Here is a 22,098-nt window from a genome sequence, read left to right on the forward strand (position 1 = left end):
ATATATATATATATATATATATATATATATACATACATACATACATACATACATACATACATACATACATACATACACATATAATATGCCCTATGTCTAAAAATATTATGAAGTATTGAGTTAAAAACAAAAACATAAATATACTAAATAATTACCTCACCTAGTTCATCATCAATATATACAGATTCCAACACAGTAGCTGCATATTCTAGGTTCTTTTTTAGATCAACAACAGAAGCATCTCCTTTCTCCAGTTGTTTTACCAAAGATCGTAATCTGTGAGAAGAAAACAAAAATTTGATTCATAGAATTCTGTTTTTCACATTTTATGTTTTGTAAGTGCTACTTAATATCCCCCATAACATTCTTAACTTCTTAATAGCACAGTCATAGTTGTAATAAATGAAGGTTACTATAACTATATGCAATCCTAGGTCACAGAAATCACAGTATCATAGCAAACCTACTGATATTGTCTAGATTAATTAATACCACAATAATAGAAGATTCATTTTTCTAAAAGCTTTTTCAATATGGCTTATAGTGTAATTTAAAATGTGCAGGCATTAAAAATTAGATACAAAGAAACAAAGAAAATAATATATACAGTATATATTACAAGACAAAGTTTATTAAAATATGTAGTTTTCTAAAAACAAGAACAAGTCCAATGATTGCATTATTAGTATTTACAAATACAATAAATGCCTTTTATTTCAACAAGAAAGATTTTCAGCACTACCACAAGAAGCAGGGAGGTGGCTGCCATATAGATTGAGAAAAGAAAGAGAAAAAAGATTAATATATCAACTTCAGAGGAAACTGGTGAACTACAACATACAATAGAAGGGAAGAAAAAGATTGCATACAAGTACTTTCAGAATCTGTATAAAGGGGAACAAGTAGATGGAAAACAAATAAAAGAATATCTAAATGGAGAAGAAACACCGTCAATAACAGAAGATATGAAAGAAATATTGTCAAAAAAAAAAATAACAAACCTAGAATTGAAACAGGCGATTCAGAAACAGAAAAATAATAAAATGCCAGGCCCAGATGGATTCCCAGCAGAATGGTACAAATAATAGATGAATTGAATGAATTGATAGAACCCTTGATGTTGGAGATGTATAATGAGACACTGATGAAAGCAAAAATACCTGATTCATGGAGGGAAACACATATTACATTAATATTTAAAGAAGGTGCAGATAAAAATAGATTCAAACTATAGGCCAATCTCGTTGTTAAATGCTGACTATAAAATATTCACAACATAATAGCGTGAGAGATTGAAAAAACTATTAAATGGTTATATACATCCAGACTAAAATGGATTTCTCCCAACAAGACAAATCAGGAATAACACTATAATAATAGCAAATATTTTAGAGTACTATGAGGGCATCCAGAGAAACAAGTGGCACTTGTCTTTCTGGATGCACAGAAGGCATTGACAATTTAAATTGGGAATTCATGATACAACAAATTAAGAATATGAAATTAGGGGACCAATTTGAAAGATTATAGAAACGATATACTCCACCCAAAGGGCAAATATATTATTAAATGGGAAAGTACAGAGACCTTTAAAATAATGAAAGGAATAAGGCAGGTTGCCCATTATCACCTCTGCTCTTTATCCTCATGCTTGAAAGTCTTTTAATAAGAATTAGACAAAATTTGGAGATAAGAGGTACTAAATTAAAAAGCAGGAGTATAAAATTCAGGCCTTTGCAGATGATTTGATATTCATTATAGAAGACCTGCTAGAAACAGGAAGTAGCTTAATGCGAGAATTAGGAAAATATGGAGTTGTAGCAGGGTTAAAGATTAATAGAGAAAAGACTAAAATGATAACTAAAAATTTGAAGGAAGAACAAAATAAAGAATTAGAAAGAATAGTAGGATTGCAAGTGACAAAGAAGTTAAATATCTTGGAATATGGCTAACTGCAAAGTGCTCAACTACAAAAGAAAATAATTATACAAAATTAGTGCAACAAATAAAAAGAGATCTAGAATTATGGGGGAAACTACAGCTATTATTATTAGGGAAAATAGCAATGATAAAAATGAATGTTACTACCCAGACTATTATACTTATTTCAAACAATCCCCATAAAATTAGGATTTTTTTTTACTAAATTGAATAAGATTATATTAAAATTTATATGGCAAGGGAAGAAAGCCAGATAAAGTTGAAAGCTCTACAGGATGACAGAAGCAGAGGTAGTATGGGACTCGCTGACTGGGAGCTTTATTACAAAGCAGCAGCACTAACATGGATCAGGGATTGGATAAATTTAAAAAATAAAAGAATACTAACATTACAGGGCCACGATTTGCAAACAGGATGGCATTTTTTCCTATGGGAAGAGGGTAAAAAGAAACAAAAATACTTTCACAGACACTATATTAAAGAGGCACTGATACAAGTCTGGATAAAATTAGAGAAAAACATTACATGAAAATACCGATATGGCTTTCCACTATGGAAGCCATGACACATCCCATACACTAGATCTATGGAATATGGTTAGATATAGTGAAATTTTAGACAGCCCAGGGAATTTGAAAACAAATCCAAAATTAAAGGAGCAAAATATAAATACAGATTGGTGGCCATATCTCCAACTACAAGATACAAAAAAAGATGTAAAAGAATATGGAATATACACAGAATTGCAACAAATAAATAAAATTTTAATTGGCCCGTAAAATAAATTCATAACAAAAATTTACAAATATTTATTAGAAGTACATTAGAAGACGAAAAAGTTAAAGGTTGCATGACAGCATGGGCCAAAAACTTTGGTTACAACATAGATCTGGTGGATTGGGAAAGAATTTGGAACACAATTATAAACTAACATGATCAGCAGCACTTAAAGGAAATATGTACAAATGTTTATCGTTGGCATTTAACACCAACAAGATTGGCTAAAATGTACTCAAACATGAAGCCAACCCTGCCGGAAGTGTAAAAAAGTACAAGGGCCTTTTATCACATATGGTGGACCTGCCAGGAAACACAAAAATATTGGACAAAAATTTGGAAATGTCGCAAGAAATTACAGGAGAACAGATAAATACAAACCCGGAATCTTCTGCTGGGAATAATCAAAGGGAAATATACAAAGAAAATTAAGTACATATTAACACATGCAGATTGAAAAAAACAAACTAAAGGAAAAGAACTGCTCATTATAGGAATTGCTACAAGAATAAGAAGCAATATCAAAAAGTAGTCTCCAAAAAGAAGAAGGGGTACTAAGAGCACAATATAATTTGAAATACTTATATAAAACCAAGATCACTTATTAGTTACATATTTTACATCATTTTAAAATATGGTATGCAGATAGAATAAATGAGAAATTATATGACAAATTGCATGTAAAAGTTTTATAAGAATTACAGGTAGTCCTCACTTACTGATGTAATTGGTACTGGAAAGTGTCAAATTACAATTAAATCAACTGTTTGATTTTTATGACAATACATCTGCATTGGGAAACAGCTATTCTGAATAATGTGTTGTTTTCTGATTTCATGAACAATATGTCAGCACTCCGGTCACAATTCAGTAATAACTACAATTTCTGTATTTTCCACAGTTTAATTCAACTGCTAGTCTAGAACTTGGCAGAATTGCCACATGCACATTAAATTTTTTTACTGGAAATAATTGATGCCAAATAAAATGGCTTATTCCCTATTATCATTGCACAGCACAGTCTCTCTGTTATACTCACTGCTTAAATCTATTGATTTTCCTTCACATTCTTCATAAATAAATGGATTATTTGCTAGTACACATATAACCTGGGTGAAACCAGGCTTAATAGCAATAACAGGCTTAATAGCAGTAATCTCAGTAAATAACCAGCTAAATATGAGCCAGTAGTGTGCAGCGGCAGCAAAAAAAGCCAACACAATCTTAAATTGCATTAACAGAGGGTACAGTCAAAATCAAGTGAGCTACTAATACCACTCTATAAAGCCTTAGTAAGATCACACCTAGAATATTGCATCCAGTTTGGTCACCACTATAAAAAAGATTTTGAGACTCTAGAAAAAGTGCAGAGAAGAGCAACCAGATGATTAGGGGACTGGAGAATAAACATATAAAGAATGGTTACATGAACTGAGCAGGGCTAATTTAGTGGAGAGAAGGACAGGGGACACATGGGGGCTGTGCCTGAATGTCAGGGGCAGGGGCATGCACAGAGAGCACATGCAGATTGCATTTGTGGGTTCAGGCTCATATGCATGTTTTGGGCACTCAGTCCAGAAAAGGTTAGCAATCACTGGTATAGGGTCTCCTGTTTGGGGGGGGGACCAGAGGTGGGTTCCTACTGGTTCAGACCAGTTCACCCGAATAGGTACTAGAAATATGGTGTATCTTTCCAAACCGGTAGTAATGGCAGCCTGGCCTCGCCCTGAACTGGTTCTCCTGATGCGCCATAGTGCGCTGCCATCTTAGGTTTTGCTTCTGCAGGGGGGTGGTCACGGACCTTCAGTGCTACAGAAAAAGCAGTGTGTGTGTGTGTGTGTGTGTGTGTGTGTGTGTGTAGGATCGGCATGGACCGTTGGTGCTGTAGGAAGCAGCAGTGGCAGGAGGGGGGCACATTTGGGGCAAAATGGGAGACGCTCCAACCAGCAGGCTCCACGTAGAAGCAAGGGTGCAGCAGCAGGGGAGGCTGGCTGTTCTCCAAGCCTGTCCTTGGAAGAAGGAGGCAGGGATGCCAGCCCTGGGCTCACATCCCTTACTGCTCACCACCACCCACCCACTCATCACTTTCCTGGGAAGGGCCTCAGACCCATTGCAGGTGGCTGTCCAGCGGAGCTGGGAGCATCCCCAGGGGTGGTGGGGTGATGGGGGAGATTGCATGGGGCTGGAGGCAGCAGGGTGGCAGGGGTCAAGGCCATCCTGGGTGCCTGCAACAGGACATGCAGCTGTCTGGGATGGAAGGTGGTCAGAAGCCCACCCTCTGAACTCCACTTGGAGGAACAGGAGCCGGGGTCTTCCTGCCACCAATGCCACACAAAGCACCCCAGCCTGGGTTTTTGCAGGGTCCTGGGGCCAGGTGCCACTTCCTACTTTAGAAGGATCTGGGCAAGGTGAGGCTGAGCTGCGAGTCTCCCGAAAAGGCTGCCTAGTGGGCAAGGTTCAGCCAAAGCCTCTCATGCAAGCGGCAGGTTGGATTTCTCATCTCCCCTCCTCTTCCTCTCATGGATTTCTCCCTTCCCCTCCTCTTCCTCTCATGGAAAGTGGGAGGAATAACACAGCAAGCATTAGTGCAGGAGAGAAGCCGTGTCCTTTTGCATCCTGCTAAAACCCTTTTTAAAGCGAGTAGCCACCTGACCTCGTGCGCCTTTGCTGCACTTTGGCATTTACTTGAGGGGTGTCTCCCTACATATGCACACCGTCACGGCTACTCAAGCAGCTAGATGGGGAGTGTGTGTGTGTGTGTATGTGTAGGGGGGGCGTGGATTTTTGATGCTGAGGGGAAAGTGAGGCTTCTTTTGCCAGCCACCCAGCTGGCAACACAGAAATTTTTGCCAGTTCTGTGGACGTGGCTGGGGGGGGGGATATTACTGATTGGGCGTGGGCATGAGTGATGTCAAGTTGGCCACACCCATTCAGTCACATGCCCCCCACACTCACAGAACCAGTTATTAAAAAAATTGAAACCCACCCCTGGATATTCTCTATTGTGTTGCAAGTTAGAAGAAATTGCATTTAACATAAATGAATGTGTCAATGAAATTTGGCTGTAAAAAATTCTGTTATGTTTTCAAACGAAGTATAACCACCGCAAGCATCAACAAAGCACATAGTGAGTAAATCCATGTTGTTATAGTATCTATCACCTATATTTCAAATAAAGCTTTGAAAATAGAAATAATTAGCATCATTGTACTTAAAATGATTTGTTACCAAAGCATAAATAGAAGAAATAAGTGGTAAATGAAAAATGTTTAGGGATGATCCCTTTTTATTCTCTATATTATTATTGAGAAATGACATAACTTTCCTACTTAAAATTAAAATTCAGATTAGCTGAGCTCATCCAGGCGGTTCATTCAATTAGTATTTAAGGTGCAAACTTCAGTTGCTGAGTCTCTTTAAAGTTTAAACATGTAGGGCTGATTTTGAGTTTGAGGGATCTATGTTGTAATGCTATTCCTTATGTTCCCATGAAAAAAGTATCAGGGCTTTCAATCTCCAGTGGTTTGCTGGCCTGGGTCACCGAACTGGCAGTAATACAGGCCCGCCACATCTCCAACCAATTCCCTAGGTCAGCACGGCATGTTTTTTTTTTTAAATGTTCTGCACAGATTTATTTATGGGCAACTGTGCATGTGCACAAAATTGTGTGCACACCAAACCGCAGTAATGCCGGCAGTAATCCATCCCTGGGTTGGACTAGATGACCTATAGGGTCCCTTCCAACTCTGTTAATCTAATCTTGGTGGCCTTGATGTAATCTGCCATCTCTGGATTGAGAAATTCGTAACTCTCATACACAGGGGAAAGCGGGAAGAAGAGATAGAGTTATTGCTTCAGTAATAATGGGATTGGTTTAAATGATAAGAAAGAATAGAAAGTGGATGTTTGCATCCAAATCCTGAATAAAAAGAAGAATTTAAGGAAATAAGAGTTATCAAGCAAAGATTGTTCCAAGCATTATAGGACAATAAAGAGAAAAAGAATAGAAGCATTGAAGGATTGAGTAATATTCAAAGACAAAAAATTATATATTTCAAAGTATGGTAATCTCAAGAGTTGAATCCTTCAGTCTCAAAGACTGAAAAACTCAAGATCAGGAAGAGAATTGAAGTTTGCACTGGATCTATAAGCAGACAGGAAGAGACTTGTCATAGTTATCTGGGAGAATTTTCATCTACAACACACTAGGATCTCAAGAATTCACAGGCAGAAGAACAACAGGGGGACACTGTGCCAGAAGCTATCCTTGGCACTATCTAGGTGTTTCAGCAGCCTAGAATGATCCAGAGATGGAGAGCAGCTGAGTCCCAGAATTGAATTGAAATTGAATTGAATTGAATTTTATTATTTATATGCCGCCCTTCTCCGGGAGGACTCAGGGCAGCGAACAATTCAAAAGGGGAAAAGGGGAACATAAAACGAAATACAAATAATTAAAATAAGCAAGAGTCGCACAACCATACAAGTCGAGAGGGGAGGGAACTCACCACCCCCAGGCCCTGCCGGCAAAGCCAGGTTTTAACGGCTTTTCAGAAGGCCGGGAGAGAGGTGAGGGTCCGAATCCCTGCGGGGAGTTCATTCCAGAGGGCCGAGCTGCCACAGAGAAGGCCCTCCCCCGGGTAGAAGCCAGAATGGCATTGATAAGTAGATGGAACCAGAGTAGGCCAACCCTGTGAGATCTAATGGTCTGTGGGAGGTATTGGCAGCAGGCGGTCTCTCAAGTACCCAGATCCAATACCATGAAGGGCTTTATAAGTTACGACTAGCACCTTGAAGCGTATCCGGAGACTGATCGGTAACCAGTGCAGCTCGCGGAGGATAGGTGTAACGTGGGTGTACCGAGGTGCACCCACAATCGCTCACGAGCGGCTGCGTTCTGGACAGTTGAAGTCTCCGAATACTCTTCAAGGGCTGCCCCATGTAGAGTGCATTGCCAGTAGTCCAGTCTTGAGGTCACGAGGGCGTGAGTGACTGTTGCGAGCGCCTCCGGTCCAGGTAGGGATGCAACTGGTGCACCAGGCGAACCTGGGCAAATGCCCCCCTGGTCATAGCCGACAAATGGTGTTCTAAAGTCAGCTGTGGATCCAGGAGGACCCCCAAGTTGCGAACCCTGTCTGAGGGGTGTAGATTTTCACCCCCCAGGCTGAGTGATGGGATATTGACCAAATTTTTGGGAGGGAAACCACACAGCCACTCGGTCTTGTCTGGCTTGAGTAAAAGCTTGTTAACCCCCATCAGACCTAACAGCCTCCAGGCACTGGTACATCATGTCACCGCTTCACTGAGTTGGCACGGGGCGGACAGATACGCTGTGTATCGTCCACATATTGATGGTGTTTTATCCCGTGCCGTCGAATGATCTCACCCAGTGGCTTCATGTAGATATTAAACAGCGGGGGGGACAGGACCGAACCCTGAGGAACCCCATATTTCAGGGGCCGAGGGGGTCGACCTCTCCTCCCCAACTAACCACCGCACTGCGACCTGTCCGAAAGGTAGGAGGAGAACCACCGAAAAACGGTGCCTCCCACCCCCACCTCTCACAACCGTCGCAGAAGGATACCATGGGTCGATGGTATCGAAGGCCGCTGAGAGGTCAAGAAGCACTAGGATGGAGGAATGACCTCCATCCCTGGGCTCTCCAGAGATCATCGGTCAGTGCGACCAAAGCGTTTCCGTGCTGTAGCCAGGCCTGAATCCAGACTGAAAGGAGTCTAGATAATCGGCTTCATCCAAGGACCGCCGGAGTTGCGAGGCCACCACTTTCTCAACAACCTTCCCATAAAGGGGAGGTTGGAGACTGGACGGTAGTTGTTCAAACTGGCTGGGTCCAGTGATGCTTCTTCGGAGGGTCTCACCACCAACTACCTTCAATGCATGGAAGAAACCCTCCCGAAGAGAGGCATTCACCACCGCCTGATCCAGCCCCACGTCACCTCCTTGCTGTTCGCAACCAGCCAGGAGGGGCATGGGTCCAGCACACATGTGGAAGCACTACCGCTCCATGGCATTGGCCACTTCATCAGGAGCAACAGGTTGAACAGAGGATGAACAGATGCAAGATTAGTCAGTTGAAAGGAAATCCTTCATAGAAGATAAAGGATTAGGTTTTATCTCTTGAATAGCCTTTTTGCCTTACATTCAAGCTTTATCTTAGAACTAGAAAGTATCTTCATCTGCTGATTATTCAGTGTTTTCATTCCCAATATTTCTTCTATGTTGCCCCTCTACTAGATGCACAATGAACTCACTGATCACTCTACTAACCTGCCCTGTGATTGCTAATTAACATTGTCTTCATGGTCATATTTTCTCATTTAACTCATTATGTGACTTGAATTTCTATTTTACAAATCTTAATTATATGTGATGAAACTAATGAGGGAAATATTTTGCATAATACATATACCGTAGTTTCAGAGTATAAGACACGCCTTAATTTTGTGGGAGGAAATCAGGAAAAAAACCTTTCTGCCTCTTTCCCAGCAACATCCATCAGTATTCATCTGGCTAACATCTTTGCTGCCTCAGTTGGAGATGGGGATGCTGGCACCCATTCATAGTGGGGCACAATTTGAGGGTGTCAGGTGGGCAGGGGATGGGCTGCCCGGCATCCCTGCCAGTGGTAAAGAGTGCCCCAGGTGCTGCTGACTCTCCCCTCCTCTCACTCGTTGGGGCGGGAGTGTGAAACTTCACCTGGCATGCTGCCTCTCCTCTCCTGGTCGGCTGTTATCCAGAGAGAGGGGGCAAAACCATGGTTGCTGGCAGCGACGCTTAAGGGCATGGGCTCTAAAAAGTGGCTGCCAGGGCACCCCATTCCCTGCCCCACCTACCACCACCCAAATTGTACCCCACCGTGAAATGTGCATCTTAATAGAGCCACGACGCAGGTTTCCTTTGCTGCCTGCGCACTCCAAGTGGCCAGCAGACCAAGCCGCCAAGCTGGCAATTGGCCGCTGCCTCTAATCTGCCTGCCGTGTGTCCACGCCTGGCTCCTTCACCCACTGTGCTGCCCTCCGTTGCTTTTCTCCCTGCTTCCCCCAGCTGACAGTGCTGGCCAGGAGAAAACAGGCAGCGAGTCTGTAGAGGAGGAGGAGGGTGCGTTGTTCTGCGATGTGCACTGGGGAACTGGGAAGGAAAGCATTTTCAGGTGGCAGCGCATGCTGGAACAGCCTGCCACTTGAAACATGATGCACTTGTTTGGTCTCTGCACGTGCCCTTTTTGGAATCGAAGAGAGGACCCTGCAGCCCAAAAATGCTTTCATTAAAAAGGCTTTCATCGCAGTTCCCCAGGCAGTTTCAGGAATCAGGCGCCATGTGAAAGTGAGGATCCCAGCCACAAGGACCCCCCAGAAAATGTGACGTGCGGAGCTGGTGGGTGGAGCTATATTAGAGTATAAGATGCACCCAGATTTTCACCCTCTTTTGAGGGGTAAAAAGGTGTATCTTCTACTCCAAAAAAAAGGTATGTATATAAAAATATATCATTCATTCATAATAGATTCCAGAGGAAAACTCTTTAAGAAGTACCATCAACATAATGGTTTGGCAGACCAACTAGTTCTGATTCTGATCTGTTGATACTAGTTACTGTTACGTACGTACGTACATTGTTAAATTTATATGTTTTCACATGCTCACTGGGGATTGGTTGCCCAAACCCGGGAGATTTAAACAACTGTCATTGGCCAGCTGGTCTGCCAGAGCTCCTTAAAAGGCGAGCTCCAGCAGCCCAGCCGGCAGAGCGCAGTCTCTTGCAATAAAAAGTGCTGAAACTCACTCGCGCCTCTTGCCTGCTCCTTCTCGCTGATCTAACACTAGCGATGAAGGACAAAGGGACCTGAGAACCCTCATTGGACAAGCAGCCATTCACACAGGACCAAGACCCTGCACCACAGCATGAGATGGCATCGCAAGCATCCTCTGCACCAGCAAACTTCAACCCGCAGACAGAGGACTAGCACACATACATGGGGCAATTCTAGATGTTCCTGGAAGCCAATGACTACCAGGACTGGCCAGACAATAGGAAGTGGGCATTATTCCTAACTTACTGTGGAACGAAAATCTATAAGATGGCATAGACGTTGATTGCCCCAGCCAAAGTAGAGACTGTCGCATGGACAAGCCTACAATGCTCCCTGGAAGACCAATACATGCCATCTGCCGCACCCATGCTGAGCCAACGGGAAGGAGAGATGGTGAATGATTTTATGGCTAGCCTCCGAGAAATCATGACCCGGTGCGAATTCAGCAACCCAGGAGAAATGATGAAGGACCAGATCATCCTAGGAATGAGAGATCTCTCCTTGCAAAAGAAACTGCTAATCAGAAGCGGAGTCTCATTCAAGGATGTGGTCAAGGAAACCCGGGCAGCTGAGTCATCAGATAACTCCAGCAGCTGTCAGATCCCTAAAAGTGATACTGCCATTCAATTGGGAAGAGGGGAGCCTTGGAGTTAATTCATTAGCTACATCTGTAACAACTGAGTTTTACAACTTTACAACTGGTTTCCTGTCACCAGAAGACTGAAGGTCCACATCTCTGGAGGGATGTTTATGATAGCCATGTGGAATATCTTACTTTAATGTCTAACTAGAGATAGCCATGGGAACGTGTGTTTTATTGACTCCCAGTGCAGAAGAGTTAAGGAAGCATCTTCACACTTGTGTATTGGTCAGAATCTGAATTCGGACAAAAGGGAGGTGTCATTATCAGCTTAATCCCATTTGCATGGCCTAAAGGTTTCAGATGCTGCTTTGCTTCTAATGGTTTCCATCCTGCCTGATTAAATGTTCCTTTTGAAATAATCCATTTCAAGAGTCTCAAGTTAGGAGAGGAGTCATTACAGCAGAGAGGAGTCATTACAGCAGCGCACATAAGGGGCGCCACTACGGCCCCTCCGGGTCGGCGGATCCCGGAGGCCTCCTGGTTCACCGAGGAGCTCCGGGAGAAGAAGCGCCGGAGGAGACGCCTAGAGCACTTGTGGAGGTCCGATAAGTCTGAAGCGAACCGAACACTTCTGACAACATGCACCAAGGAATACATCAGGGCATTGAGGACAGCTAAAAGAACACATATTGCCACCTTGGTTGCGTCCGCCGAGTCCCGCCCAGCCGCCCTGTTTAGGATAACCCGCTCCCTCCTAAATAGGAGGGATGCGGGGGACCCCCTACAGGGTAAGGCTGAGGAGTATGTCCAGTTCTTGGCGGACAAGGTTGCTCGGTTTCGGTCGGACTTGGACTCCACCCTTGCAGCTCCAGCCGAGACACAGGGGGATAACTTGGCAGACCATCTCTGGGCTGAGTTCCAGGATGTTGCCTCAGGGGATGTGGACAAGGCCATACGAGCTGTGAGTGCCTCCCCTGCATACTGGACCCGTGTCCCTCCTGGCTGGTTGCCAACAGCAGTGAGGTGACACGAGGCTGGATCCAGGCAGTCGTTACCGCCTCCCTCCGGGAGGGGCACTTCCCCGCCGCACTTAAAGCGCGGGTGGTGAGACCCCTCCTGAAGAAACCATCCTTGGATCCAGCCGTTCTTAACAACTACCGTCCAGTCTCCAACCTCCCCTTTGTTGGGAAGGTTGTTGAGAAGGTGGTGGCCTTCCAGCTTCAACGGTCCTTGGAGGAAGCTAGTTACCTTGACCCCTTCCAGTCCGGCTTCAGACCTGGTTACAGCACAGAAATCGCTTTGGTCGCATTGACTGATGATCTCTGGAGAGCCAGGGATGGAGGCCATGCGTCCATCCTGGTTCTCCTTGACCTCTCAGCGGCTTTCAATACCATCGACCATGGTATCCTTCTGCGACGACTGCGGGAGGGGGAGTGGGAGGCACTGTTTTACGGTGGTTCTCCTCCTACCTCTCGGACAGGTCACAGTCGGTGTTGGTTGGGGGCAGAGATCGTGCCCGAGGCCCCTAACTTATGGGGTCCGCAGGGCTCAGTCTTATCCCCCCTACTATTTAACATATACATGAAACCGCTGGGCGAGATCATTCGGAGGCACGGGATAAATACCATCAATACGCGGACGACACACAGTTGTATCTGTTTGCCCGTGCCAACTCAATGAAGCGGTGGACGTGATGAACCGGGGTCTTGAGGCTGTTAAGAACTGGATGAGAGCTAACAAACTGGTGCTCAACCCAGACAAGACCGAGTGGCTGTTGTGTTTCCTCCCAATAATTTGGCCAATGTTCCATCACTCAGGCTGGGGGGGTCAAATTTTACACCCCTCAGACAGGGTTCGCAACTTGGGAGTCCTCCTGGACCCACAGCTGACTTTCGACCATCATTTGTCAGCTGTGACCAGGGGGGCATTTGCCCAGGTTCGCCTGGTGCGCCAGTTGTGGTCCTACATGAATCGGGAGGCCCTCACAACAGTCACTCGAGCCCTTGTGATCTCTAGGCTGGAATACTGTAATGTGCTCTACATGGGGCTGCCCTTGAAGAGCATCCGGCGACTTCAGCTAGTCCAGAATGCGGCCGCGCGAGTGATTGTGGGCGCACCGCGGTTCGCCCACATAACACCTATCCTCCGCGAGCTGCGCTGGCTACCTGTTGATCTCCGGGTGCGCTTCAAGGTGCTACTTACCACCTATAAAGCCCTCCATGGTAGTGGGTCTGAATACTTGAGAGGCCGCCTTCTGCCGATTACCTCCCTCTGTCCCATCAGATCGCACAGATTGGGCCTCCTCCGAATTCCATCCGCCAGTCAGTGCCGACTGGCGACTACGCGGAGGAGAGCCTTCTCAGTAGCAGCTCCGACCCTTTGGAACGATCTCCCTGTGGAGATTCGTACCCTCACCACCGTCCAGACCTTCCGCACAGCCCTTAAGATCTGGCTATCCCGTCAGGCCTGGGGATAAGTTCCCAATCCGCCCCGCCCGAATGCTGAATGAATGTTGTGTTTTACTGTTTTATTTTATTTTATTCACAAATTTTATGTTTTGTCTTGCACTCCCTCCCACGAGTTGTAAGCCGCCCTGAGTCCCCTCAGGGAAAAGGGCGGCCTATAAATGCCAAATAAAACTCTAAAAAAAAACTCTAAAATGAGTGGATACACCAAACGTTCTGGGAACTCAATTGGGCATCTGAAGTTCCAGAGTACGACGATGAAGGGGCCGATGCCATTGCCATCCACTGCATGTACCCAGAGAGGAGACAAAGCACAAGGGACATAGAAAGCAGATTGCCCAAGTTGCATGGGATTCCATTCAAGAGCGTGTGCTGTTTTCGAGAAGCCATCTGCTGTAGATGCCAAAGGAAAGGCTACATTGCCAAGGCGTGCAGAGCATCCCAGCCCACCCTGTCCCAGCAAAAGACCCATGGCTCCACGGGGGAGACCAAACAACCCATGACCTGGCCAACAGTGGAATAAGTGGAGAGAGGAACAGTACCAAGCGCAGAGGGAGATCCATCACACCGCTGGGGCGACTCAGACTCCTACGAAGGGGAGAAGTTCCATGCCACGGTAACCATTGAAGGGGGACCATGAAAGATAGAGCTGGACACAGGATCATATTTTATGATCTTGTCCTGGCAGACCATTAAGAAATTGAACCCGACAGCCAGCAAGAAGCTCCTCAAACCACCAAACATCCAACTCAAAGACTACCAGAGAAAAAGGATCCAAGTCCTAGGAAGAATGGAGGTTGAGGTGGTGTTCCACGAATTCCAGGGCCATCTACCCCTCAAGGTCATCACCATCCACCGACCATCCCTACTGAGAGTGGAATGGTTCAAGCCCCTGGGGCTAGACATCACCATCCTGCATTGAATCTCAACCCATGACCTGGATCTGCTACTGGCAGACTTCACGGATGTCTTCGACGGTGTCCTAGGTAAATATACAGAGAAACCCATTTCATTTAATCTAAACTCTCATGTAACCCCCATCAGGCTCAAACCCTGAAGGGTCCCCTTTGCTCTATGGCCCAGGTAGATGAGCAATTGGACAAACTAATTCCCCAAGGAATCTCATGCCGACCGAACATGCAGGAAACCCCTATAGTCACCCCCGTGAAGCCAAATGGTTCTGTCAACCTCTGTGCGGATTACAAATGTACACTGAATAAGGCCTTATAGCAAAACGCATATGCGGTGCCAGTTGTGCAACATCCCCTAGGAAGGGGAAAACATTTGCCAAACTGGACCTGGCCTAGGCATACCAAAAATTGCCTGTGGATGAAGCGACTACGGAATCACAGACAATTGTGACCCACAGAGGAGCATTCAAATGCACCAGACTGCAGTTTGGAGTCAGCGTAGCCCCAGAACTGCTTCAGTGTTTAATGGAGCAGCTATTGCAAGGAATCCTGGGGGCAGTTTGTTTAGGTTTAGGTTGGTTTTATATGCCACCCACTCCTGAAGGACTCCGGGCGGTGCCATGCAATTGATGGAACACGTGTGCGAGACTTTGGGGAGGTTCAAGAAAAAGGTCGACCAATTCCTTTTCACCCAACACATCACCTCCCATGTGACCAACAACAAGAGTCCAGCAGAGCTGTTGAGGGGAGAAGACTGAGGTCCAGATTCGACCGGTACCACCCAGACTACCTTTCAGAGAACCACCTGGATTCCACTCGACCAACCCAGGAGTTCAACATATATGACCAGGTATTCGCCCACAATTACACTGGGTACCCAACTTGGCTGGGCCGTCATCGGGCCGAAGTAGTACCAAGTGGAGCTAGAGGACTGACAAATCTGGAGGAGGCATCAACCAGCTCTGACACCACCTGGGGGATGCTGAACTGGGGAACCAGGGTGATTGGATCACACCCGCCAGCTCAGAACAACTCCCAGAGAACCCCAGATCTCCACCCTGTGGAGCATCTCAACCGCCAGCCAGGAATCAGACAGGGGGAACTGGCCCCACCAAGCCAAGAGATTGAGGGACAACTGTCCAACCCAAGCTGTGAACATGTAGCTGCATCTGAAGCCATCCCATGAAGAAATTTCATCTCAGGAGCCAAAGGAACCAGGCCACAGCTTGACTCACAGACTGAGGAGCTCCAGAAGGTTCCTTCCAAGGCAGCCAGAGGAACAGCAGGCTCGACTGCACCGACCAAGCTCCCAGGGACAAGTGAGGGTTGTTTGACAAGGGGTTTCTGGAAAGACTTTTGTAAACTGAAGGTTTCCTGTAGGGAAGACTGAAGAGAAGGTTGGTTTGGCAGACCATAGGATGGCTGTTCGTGGTCTGCACTTGAAATTCCCTTCATAACCCCGGATGTGTATAGGGCGATCTGTAAAGGCCATCCCAGAGTGCTGACACCAGTTCAAAGTAAGCAAGGATTTATTACAGAGAAGCTGGAGTCGCGAGTGGCTGAACAGTTCCTGATCTTGGTGGAAGGTATTTTTATTCCAAAACAGCTCAAGAGTTTAAAGGCTCAAAGAAGGAGTGGTGTGGTTGTGTTTTTTCTATCCACCACCCTTTATAGCGGCGAGAGGAATACGCTGAGTGAAGGCTGGAGACTATTCCCCCCCATACCTTTCTCTTAAGGTATAATGGTATACCTTAAGAGAAAACAGAACTTTTGGTGACTTGATACCCCTTGGATAACAAGAGAGAGAGAGGGGGAGGGAGGAGGGAGGGAGGGAGGGAGGGAGGGGGAGGGAGGAGGAGAGAGAGAGAGAGAGAGAGAGAGAGAGAGAGAGAGAGAGAGAGAGAGAGAAGATTTACCGGACCTGGACTCCAGGTTATACAAGGGCAAACTAGTCCAAGGGAAGGGTTACTGGATGTCAGAAGCTAGATGGGTAAAAACGCATAATATGAAGGCAGACTGGTTGATTAGGAAGTTTCACAGGAAATACCTCCAGAAACTCAAAGGACCTGCCTAGGGAAAAATAGGACCCTGGGTTTCATTAATATGTGTTTGTATGTGCTTGATGTTTCCCAGGTGCTTCTCATTTTCTAGGGGGATCCAAATGTCAACTTTGAAATAGATCAGGCCTCCACAGCCATCTTTCCATTTCTCAGATTGCCACACAGTGCGGGAGGGGGGAAGTCTGGAATGTCAGATCAGACAACAACAACAGATCATCCTATTGGAACCAAGGACATCTCAACAGGTGCTGGCCAGAGACCGAGGGGAATTGCCAACAAAATGCCAGAACATCTAATTGGACAATGTGGCCTGTGACAATGGGGAGGGAATTATCTATTCCTTAATTATTTTGAAACTGCAGAAAATTTAGTTTCATTTTCATCTGTGCCAAAATGATGTACTCGAGAAAACAGTTCTTTGACAAATCTGAAAGACTCTGAATGCTGAATTGGTTGAGTTTGTTAGTCAAAACCTTGACATTTAGATCATTCAAGCTGAATGTTCAAATCTAAACAATGACAGGTAATTTTGTTTTTTGTTTTTTTAGACTATATAACTGTGTAAGGATACTTAAAGTTTCTTTATAACAATTATATGAACATAATTAAAAACGTGTAGAACATACTGATTATGGAATTTCCACTGCACGTTTTGCTAGCACATATTACCCAAATACATGTATCATGTAGGAGGATTACATCATAATCCAGAGTATAGCACTTTCCATATTATTACCAAAATAGCTCTGAAAACAAGCTAGAAAAAGATAGGGTCTTTTGTGACTTCCATAAGTAAACCAGACCATGTGAAAGGAAGCATTATGGGGGAAGCCAATGGCAAATTATTCAGGGAAACATGTATCAGTTTTGAAAATGAAAAGTTGGTTCAATGGTGATGTAGATTATGCTTGATTGGGATGTTTCATTAAATATTTTAGTCACTGCTTTGTGTTGTCCATTACTACAGATAGTAAACTGTTGTGACTCAGCAGCAGTCTTCTGTGAGTCTTTTTGGGATGCAAGATTAATTATGCAGCTGGGGCTCATTAGGGGCATATTCTGGGGATAAAGGGACCACCTGTGCCTCTGGATAGACGCCCGGCTGCAGCAGAAGAGTTGCGTGGACTGCAGCCATCCCTCAGCAACGCACTATCATGTTGGACAACCAGTACGTTGGTGCGGCCGTGATACCCGGTACAAGATAGCATGCGTTCAGAGGGTGTGGAGTCCCAGGGCAGATGCCTGCCAAGTAGAGAACTCTGACCCTGCGAACTCACTTCCACCTCGGACTGTTCTACCCGTTGCAGCCTGCACTGCCGTTTGTCATCCCATGAGCATGCAGCCTCTGATACGGGATGCGCAGCGGGGTGACGACTGGGTGGAGCGACAAAAGGCGGAAGTGGGGCCGGTGTCCCCATGGACTTTGGAAGGGGATCTTTTGAAGTGTTGGGGCTAGCTCTATGTTCCCACAGGGCACATCCGTCGATGGGTGCTCGCGCAGATTTAGGGGTTTGTTCGGATGTTGCGCCTGGCTTTCCGTCAATTTTGGTGGCCCCATCTGAAAAATGACGTCCAGAGGTGCGTGAAGTCATGTGCCCAGTGTCATTGGGCCAGGTCTACAAGGAGAACTCCGCCAAGATTCCAGCCTTTGTCGACTCCGGTCCCCGCAGCACTGGACTTTGTCTCTAGGTTCCCAGTGGGGTACCGGTGTCTTGGACTGTGTTCTGGGAGGCTGTCACCAACCCTTCTGGGCCGCACACTGATCATCGAAACCGGGGGAAGGGCTCTGTGGGAGGGGATTGCGTGGTGGCTTGGCAGGAGTCGGTAGAGCTGCCGTCAACCTCCGACGGTAGGGGGGCTGGTGGATTGGCCTTGCAGAGGGTGGAGGACCCTGGACAGGGTGTTAAGGCTCAGCTGAAGCTGGTAGAGGTGCCATCAACCTCCGACAGTAGGGGGACTGGTGGGGTCGGCCTTGCAGAGGTGGAGGACCCTGGACAGGGTGTTAAGGCTCGGCCGAAGCTGGTAGAGCTGCCATCAACCTCTGCCAGTAGGGGGGCTGATGGGTCGGCCTTGTGGAGGGTGGATGACCCTGGATGGGGTGTTGACGCCGTGAAGGGTGGAAGGAAACATGGTGGCCACCGGATACCTAAGGAGTTCTGATTCAAGGGGGCTATGCCTGCAAAGGTTTGGGACTCATGAAAAAGGCACCACGGGAAATGAGTGCAGGTCATCTTGTGGACATATCATTACCATATCCAGACCATCGGAACCTGGGGAAAGGGCCCTGTGGTGGGGGATAGTGTTGTGACTCAGCAGCAGTCTTCTGTGAGTCTTTTCGGGATGCAAGATTAATTATGCAGCTGGGGCTCATTAGGGGCATATTTTGGGGATAAAAGGACAGATGGTGCCACGCCCTAGTTGCAGGAGTCAACGTTCCTTGGTTCGTTCAACATTGATTGATCATCAGTCGTGGTTTATGTAAGATACATTGGAAAAGTGCTTTGTTTTCTGTAACCCTGTTATTTTTGGCCTCGCACTAGTTTGAGCCGAGAACTGATAAAGAGAGTTCCTTTTAAGTTTGTTTGCCTGTCATCTGTTTAACGAGCGGAGAAGGGGGGACAGAACAGTAAACTATTACTAAGAATGATTCTACACAGAATTTCCTGGGCGGGGACTTACTGATGGAAGCAGTAAAACATATGCTCCCGTGTTACCAGTCCGTTATCTGTTAAGATGATCATCTATCAGACATCTGACAGACACCTTACTCTTCGGGAAAAGAAGGGAAAGGAGAGAAGTTTTGTCAAGCAAATGCTTTCTGATCTTTGCAGCTTCTTGGTGTCTGTGAAGAGAAGGGGGGCCAGCAGAAGCAGAACTGCTACGTGCTGGAATTCTCTGGCTGCTTTGCAGCTCAAAGTAAGCTTCCCTCCCACTCAGTTCAAAGATTGAATTACTTGATTTCAAAACGAGCAGAATTCGTATGCGAGAGCATTAATTGTTTATTTAAATCCTAGCTTCTTTTTTACAAGATCCTCTTCCATTATTTATCTATTTAAAGAGGCGTCTAAAATGGTGACAAGTCAGTTGAATTGCTGAGTAACAATGTTTATCTAGTTATAAGGAGTTTCAAAACTTCAAAGAAAGGGAGTGAATTAATTTGCCTCACAGCCGGCCAACAGATCTTTACTAATTAGTTTCACTTTTAAAGTTTTAAAAGACTCTTTGCTAATATAGAGACATTCAAAACAGTGGTGAATATGCTGAACTGTTTTGTTACAATGCTTATTTTTTGAACCCTTCTGCAAAGTCCTACGAAGTTTATTAAAAAAAAAAAGTACCTCATTCCACAACTGTATAGCGGGCCAGTAGAGTTTTCCTAATTGCTTGAAGATAAAATTTGGAATGGCATCAAAACCAAATCCTAATCTGAAACCGCCCTCTTCCTCAGCCCCCAGAAGTACATCGCCAATACTTGGTACAAAGTCACAGCAACCACCCTCTATGCCCCCTACTGGAGAGTTACTAACGACAGAACTCTTTCTGAGAGAACTGAGTGAAGCTCATAACATGCTGACAAACAAACTGACAAACAAAATGGAAAACAAACTGAAAGAGTTCAAAGAGGAAATAAAAGGGGAGATAAAAGAACTTAAGGCTGACTTGTATGAAAAAATTGATGAAAGATGATATGCTGGGACTTGTAACTGTACTGACATAGACATGTTTCTGGAATTGAAGATAGTCTAGAGCAGTGGTCCCCAACCCCCGGTCCGCGGACCGGTGCCGGGCCGTGGAGTAACCTGGCACCGGGCCGCGCAGTGGCCGGGGGCCATGATCGCTGCAGCGGCCGGGGGCCATGATCGCTGCAAGCGGCCGGGGGCCATGATCGCTGCAGCGGCCGGGGCCATGATCGCTGCAGCGGCCGGGGGACATGATCGCTGCAGCGGCCGGGGGACATGATCGCTGCAGCGGCCGGGGGACATGATCGCTGCAAGGCGCAAAGGCTCCTGGGCCGTGCGCAAAAGCTCCTGGGCTGTGGCGCAAAGGCTCCAGGGAAGAGATCCCCGCGCTGGTACGCACGTGATATATAAACAATCAATGTGTCGTCGCGAACAATGCCCCCCCACCCCTGCGCGCGCTCAGCGGGCCACGGTAAAATTATCAAAGGCTGACTGGTCCGCGGCGATAAAAAGGTTGGGGACCACTGGTCTAGAGGATCTTAACGAAGCTAATACCAATTTGACATCCAAAACTGAGGTGGTGCAACAAAAAGTTGAAAACGCAAGAAAAGAAATTATTATGATACAGTACAGGCAGATGGAGCTGGCATTAAAGTAGGGGGTTGCGTGAGGATAAACAGGAGAACTTGAAACAGATTTTTTCAGAAGTTTTTGATTGTCTGGCGGGAAGACCGGGGTCTAACTTTGACTGGCAGATTGATAAAATTTATCGCGTTATTCTTGGGTGGCAAAACAGAAGCAACTCCCCAAGATATAGTTATATATTTCACTACAAGAGAGCTCAGAAACATGATACTACAAGAGTCTTATAACACTAGGCTCCAAATTGGGGGCCAGGATTTGACTGTTTTGAAAGAAATACCACCCCAAATGCTAAAGAGCCAGGAGAGACTATGCGTTTTTAGTGGAAGAACTCAGAAACCGTCAGATACAGTACAGATGGGACGTGCCATTTGGTATTATACTTACATTTGACAGGCAAGATATCGTCTCAACTCCGTATGGAAGCTCGAGATTTTTATCACAATATTTTGAAGGCGGGACAACCCTGCCCCTTCTGGATCTGGAGAAAGACCACAAGAAGGACAAGACAGAGAGCAAACCACACAACTACCGAGACAAGATTTATCATCTCCCCTCCCCAGAAGGGCAAGGGTGTTATGGAACAAAGACCCAGCCATATGACTACCAGATGAATGGAAAAACAAGCTAAAGGCAACAACCTCAACATCACCGGCCAATCAATCAAGGAGTTACAGCAACAAGCTCAGAAGCCGTGGGGAGGAGCTAGGCCAAAGTTAACAGGCCATGCAGGAGGCTCTAAAAAAGCTTCAGGTAACCAAAGATGACAACTAAGATTTTGACATGGAACATCAATGGACTGAATGCTCCACAGAAGAGAAAGAAAATATTCACCATCTTAAACAGTTTAAGAATGATATAATTTATTTGCAAGAACTCATATCAAATCAACTGATCAAAAATATTTGATTAACTCAAACTTGTAGCCTCTGCTATGGAAAAGAAAAGGTATAGTTGTATACTTAAGAAAGACATCAAGCTGAACTAATTGAAGCAGATCCCTTTGGAAGATATATCGTGTTAGATCTAATCTTAGAAGGGAAAAAGACATTACTTTTGGGAATTTATGCTCCTAATCAACAGCAAGACGGATTCTATAGAAATCTTCATGCTAAATGAGTATAGTGGGACTATATGTCTTGTATACTACTGGGTGATTGGAACGGTGTGATAGACACTAAAGAGATAAGAAGACCTCTCGCCCAAACAC

At 45.6% G+C, this 22,098-nt stretch overlaps 1 protein-coding gene across 1 annotated transcript in view; it reads right to left on the reverse strand.

Moving 5' to 3' along the window:
- Positions 1–22,098, reverse strand: part of PDE1C (phosphodiesterase 1C) — a 509,951-nt gene that overhangs the window by 95,269 nt on the left and 392,584 nt on the right. Inside the window, 1 exon segment of the mRNA XM_032235871.1 lies at positions 169–276. Within this exon segment, the coding sequence (XP_032091762.1) occupies positions 169–276 (108 nt within the window).

Source organism: Thamnophis elegans, chromosome Z (assembly GCF_009769535.1).
Source record: "Thamnophis elegans isolate rThaEle1 chromosome Z, rThaEle1.pri, whole genome shotgun sequence".
NCBI classification, from domain to species: domain Eukaryota; kingdom Metazoa; phylum Chordata; class Lepidosauria; order Squamata; family Colubridae; genus Thamnophis; species Thamnophis elegans.